The sequence below is a fragment of the Seriola aureovittata genome, chromosome 19 (genome assembly GCF_021018895.1).
Source record: "Seriola aureovittata isolate HTS-2021-v1 ecotype China chromosome 19, ASM2101889v1, whole genome shotgun sequence".
Classification (NCBI taxonomy): Eukaryota; Metazoa; Chordata; class Actinopteri; order Carangiformes; family Carangidae; genus Seriola; species Seriola aureovittata.
The window spans coordinates 19,991,028-19,998,536 of NC_079382.1; the positions used below are offsets into that span (position 1 = coordinate 19,991,028).

A 7,509-nucleotide genomic window follows, 5' to 3' on the forward strand; every position below is an offset into this window, starting at 1 on the left:
TTTTTGGATAAGCCACAAACCTCACTGTCAAAAGTTTACATTGTTTGTGTGATGTTAAAACTTTTTTAAATGTCTTTTTTTAATTCTTGTACAAATGAAATTTCATTCATCTCCACTGCATTTAAGTTGGGGAGGATAGATTTCTCAAAATGTGGAAAAAATAAAACTAAAACTGGCAAGATAGGTTGTCACATGAGCTGAGCCTTTTAAATGTTGTACGTTTTGCTATTGCTACATAGCTAGCGTTAGCATTAACAAGCGAGTTCAGCATCAAACTTCATTACTTTACCCACCAACAGCTGTATCCAGAGGTGGAAAGCAACACCAGTGTTAACTCTTGTCTCTATTACGTCTTTCCTTCTACTCAAGCACTCTCAAGTTAGCATGCTAACGAGCTAGCCCCGGCCCATCTCATCACTTTCCAATAACGACTCACTGTAGCCTCAAATCTGCCCTGTATTATAACCTCTTGTCCTGTAAACAAAGCTGTTGTCAAGCAACAATCACCAGCACCTGCCTCTGCCAAGAAACTACTTTTGCCGGCAAAGAAAAATAAAAAATAACCGCTTTAAGTAAAAATGGGTGATATATAGCTTTGGTTAAAAATAACTCCGTCTTTCACTCCGTGTCCTCAGCAATCCGGGAGGAGCTGGGCAAGTCCAGCACGGCATAGAGGATCCGGACTTGCCGTTCAGAACACCTACATCCACGTGACCCGACAGACGAACCCGACGGTCAATTTAAGACATGACAAAAACGACAGCAGCAACACGACGGTGGAGACGGTGATGATGATGATGATGATGATGATGATGGTGGTGATGATGATGATGATGATAAAGATGATGATGATGATGACAATAATCACATTAATACTGAGAGAGGACTTTTTTGGGGGGGTGGGGGTGGGGGGAAGAAGCAATGGACTAAACAACAATGGACAGGGGTAGTGGTGATGCAAGCCTCCAGTCCCCGCAGATCCCCCACCCCCCCACCCCCACCTCCCCTCCCCCTCCCGCTGAGGGCGTCTCATCATGAAGGGGGGAGGAGGAGGGGGAGGGGGCAGTGCATGGTCTGAAAGAGAAGCGAAAGTCTTTATGCAAAGATGATTTCTGTCTCTTTGTCCAATGATAGCAAGAAAAAAAAAAAAAAACACACACACACAACACAAAAATAATCCTGAACTCTTGGATGAAACTGTATTAACCATCGATGAGCAGCGACGGTGACGCTAAGAATCACAGCTGTTGGGGATTTATGATCAGTAAATTGGCGAGAAGGAAGAAGGTGGGGATGGAAAAATAAAAACGTTTTTTTTCCCATAATGCCATAGGGGTAGCGTGCGTGCGTGCGTGCGTGCGTGTGTGTGTGTGTGTGCGTGCGCGTGTGTGTGCGTGAGTATGTATGGGGGACTGTCAGTCTCTGGTGAAGTCCACCACTGCAGGACACTGTAAAGCTCGTCTTCCTTAAAAAAAAGAAAAACAAACAAAAAAAAAACTATTTTAACCCGAACATGTACAAAAGAGAGAAAAAGTTATTTAGAAAAAAAAACCACACACACAAAAACAAAAAAACGCGTATCTATCCACCACGTCTGTTTCAGTGTAGATCTATGGCCATATCAAGTAGCTCAATAATCCAGTCTTTTAAACAGGAAGCTCTCCTCTGTCTGTCGTCTCTTCATCTGTGGAACCATAACCAGACGTCGTCGTCGTCGTCGTTTCCCTTCCTGGAGTGTGGAGACATTTTACCGTCATGCTAGTTGACCATGGCCAGACGTGTAGATAGAACTGACTTCCTTTCTTGTACCTTTTTTTCCCCCAATTTGAAGACTCTCTACTTCCCCTCCCGCCTTTCTTCGTCAGTCTCCGTCATGTCCGTCACATTTTGGTTACTCCGTTTTGGTGCACGTGCGGTCGTTTTCTTTACGAGGTGAAGGTCACAACAAGTCTGCCACGAAAAAATTGTATTGACTCTCACAAGTTTTATTACAAGCAATAAGTGTAGCATCTATTTTAAGGCCCACCTGCCCGAGTCCCAACGCCACCAAACATATTTCAGTGTGTGTGTGTGTGTGTGTGTGTGTGTGTGTGTGTGTGTGTGTGTGTGTGTGTGCGTCTTGTCCTTTTTGGCCCTCCTGAGCTCTCGTAGGGGCCGTTTTTTTTACTGTGTTTGACACTTTGCCACCTCTTGTCAACTGTGTTGCAGATTTTCTGTGAAACTGAAGGCGAACATGAAAGAATATCAGAACAACACTGTAACAATCACAACACAACACTCTCCTTTCTTTTTTTTTTTTCCTATGAAATCCAAGGAGACTGTATCTTTAGCCACATTGGAGTTGAATTTTTTTATGGTTTATTTTTATTTTACAGCGTTTATAAGAGTAAAACTTTTTTTTTTTTTTTTTTTAAGGTGCACAGGTCAACCCAAATGTGTAAGAGATGGTGTCCCAATGAGGACATGAATGTGCCATTCACTCTTTTCACCAGTGCTTACTGATGACGTGTTTGTTTCATCTTTTTCGTCTTTGCCTTTTTCTCCTGCCTCTGTCAAATCCTTAAAATGAGAAGCTGTATTTTCCCTGAAACACACACACATAGAAGGGAAGTGTAACTTTTATTTTAAAACACTTTTTATTTCAACATTTCTTTCAGTTGAGCGCTGAGTTTTGTTGAGTACAATCAACCTGAGAGGGATATGTTGGGAGCTGAGACTGGTGTCCATAAACTGTAGCTGTTGTTCTGAGATTGCGTTGTCAAGGGGAAACGTTCATGTTGGTCTCAGTGCTGTTCTTTGTTTCCACATGAGGTCCTGAGGCGGGACGGCCTCCTTAATACAATCAAACCTCATGACTCTTCAACAGCCACTTTACGTTGGAGTCTGCAGGAAAAACATGGGGCTTAATAACGACCCTTTGACCCTCCAGAGGATTCTGAGGTGATAGGATATCCTAGAAAAAAAGTTTTAATAAGTAACTTAGCATTCTTGGTATCTTGATGGTTAAAAGCATCAAACTGAGAACTTACAAGGCAATACAGTGTAAGCACTATGACTGTAGTTCATCCTTAATGTCACCACTCTGGCCCCTTTGCAACAGTAAGAGTATTTGTACCTTAAAGGGGGCACTGCAGTGACTTCAGATTTAGCTTCCATAAGGTTTGGGAGGCTTGCAATAGGCCGGTATTTCAAAAATAATGGTCAAAATGTCAACATCGAAGGCCAGGAATCTCTGATGATGCTTGGTCCTTCAGTTCCCATTATGCAACTTGATAGCATCTTTTCATGAGAGTCTCTGACTTGCCTGGTCATCATCCACGTCTCTCAAGATCCATACCACCACTTTCTACTGGTTTCTGATCAGATTTTGGAGTTGCCAAGCCTGAACCAAGATAACCTCTATGACATCATTATAAGGTCCTGTTCACACCTGGCTTTAACATCTGATCGGATCTCACTTCCCCCGCTCTATATGCAAATAAACACGTATATACGTTGTTGTTTTTAGCCAATCAGAGAGAGAGAGAGAGAGAGAGAGCGGGGTAAGGAGCGGTTGAGCGGCTCGTTGCTCTGCACACAGCTCTACAATAAACTATGGTTTTACCCATTTGAAATATAGTCAGTTTGTTATGAAACTGTGTTGAGACTAGACTGTGGCAGAGGACGTCAGCTGAGCAGGCGTCCTTCAGTGAGGCCCAGGACAGATTTGCGTTCACACTGTTAAAAGAATGTGGCCTAGACCACCTCCAAATGTGGTCTGATGTCAAATGGCGTCCTCAATGCATCTTGGGTGCGTTCACACCTGAACCTGTGATTGGGTCACCTGAGACAGATGTTGATACCAGGTCTGAACATAATGAGGGTTATTTTTCACAGAAAACATTATTCAGCTGGTCTCCAAGGGCTGAGTAGCACTTGACATGTAGACTGATTTTTGATGTGTAAAATCTGTAGAGTGCCCCTTTGAATTACTGTTAGGAGAAGTGGCTAATGCGTTATCATCATGCATAGCTTTTAAACCTGGTATCCTACCAAAAACAAGGTTTTGTTAATCAGGGGCTGTCATACAACACAGCTGTTCAAGGGCTTGGATGTTATAGCTTTATTACAAAAGGTTTTTTAAAAATCAAACACTGAGAAAATAATTCCCCCCCTCAGTTTCTGTCATTTGCTTGAGTTTGGGTCGAATTTGTTAAATAAATACTGTGGTTAAAAAAAAAAAAAGACATGGTCTACGTCATGCTCTAACTCTCTGTTGATAAAGTTGTGTCATCTCCTCATCCAACCTTTTTAAATGGAAACACGCAAGCCAAGAAGGCTCCCTGTCCTGAGTGTTTACACAGCATCGATTGCACTTTAAGATGAAAAACAAAAAAACAACAAAAAAAAAATAACCCACAGAGCAAAACCAACATCCTCTGACAACAGTTGCTTAAAAGCCTCTGTCGCCAATAGTGGGGGCTATCTCACCAAAGGATTCAAGCCGGCAGTCTCCTGCTAAAACATGATCACTCTCAACGAAGTCGCCTTTTCTTATTTTTGTATCATTGTTGTCAAAGAGATCTAAAAAAAAACAACAACAAAAAAAACAAACAAAAAAAAAAAAAACAGAAAGATGTCCATCTCTATATTCAGTCCTCCGGACGCGATGGCGGGTGAAATGTTTGGATGGAGAGAAGTTTTCCTTTGTGAAACTATGTAGTCTGTGCCTTGTTCTGAAGTTGCATTTATATGTCAAAGATATAAAGATGACTAGTAATAATATCTAGGGACTGTAATTATGATCACATGCAGTTGTTATTTTGTTTGTCTTTCTGTTTTTTTTTTTTGTTTGTTTTTTTGTTAGTTTTTTTCATCATGGTCATTTTATTTTGAAGGGAGAGTTCAATGACCTTGGTACTGTTGTTCCCCACCAGGAAAACACCTTTGCACCAAGATCTTCTTTGTTTTTTTTGTTTTTTTTTTTACATACACGTGGTTTCTTTCTATACAGTTGCGAGGTTGCTTTTCTTACAGCTCAGAAGTACAATCAAACCTTTTAAGAGATGAGGCTTATAAGGGTTCAAAGATGATCTTTGCGCTCAGATGATGATTTTTCTAAACCTCCAAAAAATCCCTGTTTGGAAGTCCAGATGAGTCCCGGCTGCAGTGTTCTGTGTTCCCTCATTGCCATTTAAACGTCAAAGAGACCGCTTGCGTTTCAGCAGCTAATCTTTCTTTCCACACTTGGAAATCTCTCCGAAAAAAACAAAAACAAAAAAACTCTTCTTGTCTGCTCCATGTTAATGTCAGATTGCTGATGGAAACATTTATCTTTGTCCGTAAAACCCTGTTTTTCTGCTGAAGGAACTGAAAAAGAATTTGTGAATTTTTGCAGGAATGAATTGTGGCTGAAGCAAGTTTCATTGGATGGGTTTCCAGACGTGTTCTTTTATCATCTGCATTGTACCATACTGTTCTCACGTTAATTAGTCTTTCTTACATGCTAACATATTGTTTTGTTTGAGCAAATTAAATAAAAATTGCAATATAAGACTAGAAGTTGTTTCTTTTTTAAATGATGACGACTGTTTTGACCTTTGATTAGCTGCTAGTTATCAATTAGCTACTGGTCATACCAGACCAAGGAATGCTGTAGTAAGAAAAACGTGTGTTGAATTAAGCAAAGGTTGTGTTTTATTTGTTTTGAATTAAACCTTTTTTTGCCAGAGGAAGTTTAAGTTATTTCTTCTTTCAAAAGTTATATAGTGTCACATTAAAGGTCCCATATTATACACTTTTCCTGTGATATACTGTATATGTGGGTTTCAGAACCAAAAAACCATCTCAATGTAGTTTTACATCTCCTCTCTCAGCTCTAGTAGAAACAGGTCTGTAAGTTTCTGAGTGATTGAATAAAAATATAACAGATATCAAGTTACAGAAGTCATGACAGCTCGTTTTCAGGCTCAGTTTCTTTCTTTCTTGCTGTGTGCATTTCTCTGTGGACTGAGCGCTTTGATACTTTCACAGTATTAATATAGAACCTGGACCTGCTTTAAAATCAAAGAACACATGGAAATGTACCTTTATATGTACCTTTATACATATATATATATATATATATGGGACCTTTAAGTTAATAATGACGTGCTGCCCTTGTTCCCTCCCTGGTACGTCCTCATCTGTCGTTACACCAGGTCAGCCAGAGTCACAGCCCCATTAACTGTGACATCAGGTCTGACTGCGCCTCGTGCTAACACTCAGCGGAGGAGAACAGGAAGAGAAAGACTAACTGAAAACGTGTGCCTGAAACCTTTTTTTCCCTTTTAGCCTGATGTGTTTACCTTCTCTGGTGTCGGCGAGCTGAGCCGAGCTGCTGCTGCTGCAGGGTGAGACCAAGATTTGAAAATGCAATACTGCAAATTGTGGGTCAGTATGCTCAGCAACAAGGAATATTCTCAGAGGATTTTATACTGATCCACAGGAATCGGACACTTCACAGCTGTTTAATATTTATTTTTATTTTATTTTATTTTTTGGATCGTCCAATATCAGGGTTCCCCCCCCACCCTTGCACAATAATTTTTTTAAGGGCTATGCTTGGTTTCCAGTTTCCAGATCTATCTCAGCTTTTTATCAAATGCAGCTCGCCTTATTTGTTTTTTTCTGTTCAGAAAACTTTGTTACTCACCGGGTCTGGTGATGTGTGACACTGAGAGAAACAGGGTTGAGCAACAGGGAGCGCTGTGGAAAACAATACAGAAACATATAGAGTATACATTTCTCTCTTCTTGTATACAGTGCAAGTATTTTTTGTTTGGAAAGATTAAAATATGTCACTATATCGACTGTACTTTTGATAATATAGATTTGTGGATATGGTATTTTGCAAAAAGAAAAAAAGATTAAATTATGTATATTTTTCTCTTATTCTTGCATTAAATTCTTATCAACCAAAAAGCAGATTCTCTAAATACAACATAATGTCTGACTTTATCTTATTACTTAGGAACTTCATAATAATCTCACTGGCACAAACTTCAAAAATTTCTGGTTTGCAGGGCGGAAAAAAAACCTGCGTTTAAGATTAAAGGAAACTTCCAACACTTAATTGTTTGTAGAAAGAAAAAAAGAAATAGCACTTCTGTGCAGTTTCACTTTACAACACAGTAGGACTGCACCAACACTTCCTGTGGGCGGAGAATAAAGAGGTCTGGCAGTGCATCTGCAGTTCATTTGAGGTTTTGTTCGACTCGCAGCCAAAGAGAGGTTGCGGTGTGGCACAAGATGCACTACAACAGGAAAACAACCTGAGCTCAGAGCGGGTATTGATGCTGTAATTGGATTGGAGAGTTTGAATTTTCAAAATCACTTTTCTTCCTCTTATTGTGTCAAGGAGCTTTGGCTATAACTGACAGTTGTGAATAATGTGTCACAACAGTCGGGTCTCCGAGACGTGTTTGCTTATGCAAATAAGACAAGGCACGCAGCTGTTATTGACTCCATGTAAACTTCATGTCTGAGTGA

General features: G+C 40.2%; 1 protein-coding gene across 6 annotated transcripts in view; it reads left to right on the forward strand.

Annotated features, from left to right (window-relative positions):
- Nucleotides 1-5,714, forward strand: part of enah (ENAH actin regulator) — a 111,876-nt gene extending 106,162 nt beyond the window's left edge. For all 6 annotated transcript variants that reach the window (XM_056404553.1, XM_056404551.1, XM_056404556.1 and 3 more), the window contains one exon: nt 636-5,714. In XM_056404553.1, coding sequence (XP_056260528.1) covers nt 636-673 — 38 coding nt within the window. In that variant the 3' untranslated portion in view covers nt 674-5,714. The remainder of the gene's footprint in view (nt 1-635) is intronic.
- The last annotated feature ends 1,795 nt before the right edge of the window (nt 5,715-7,509 follow it).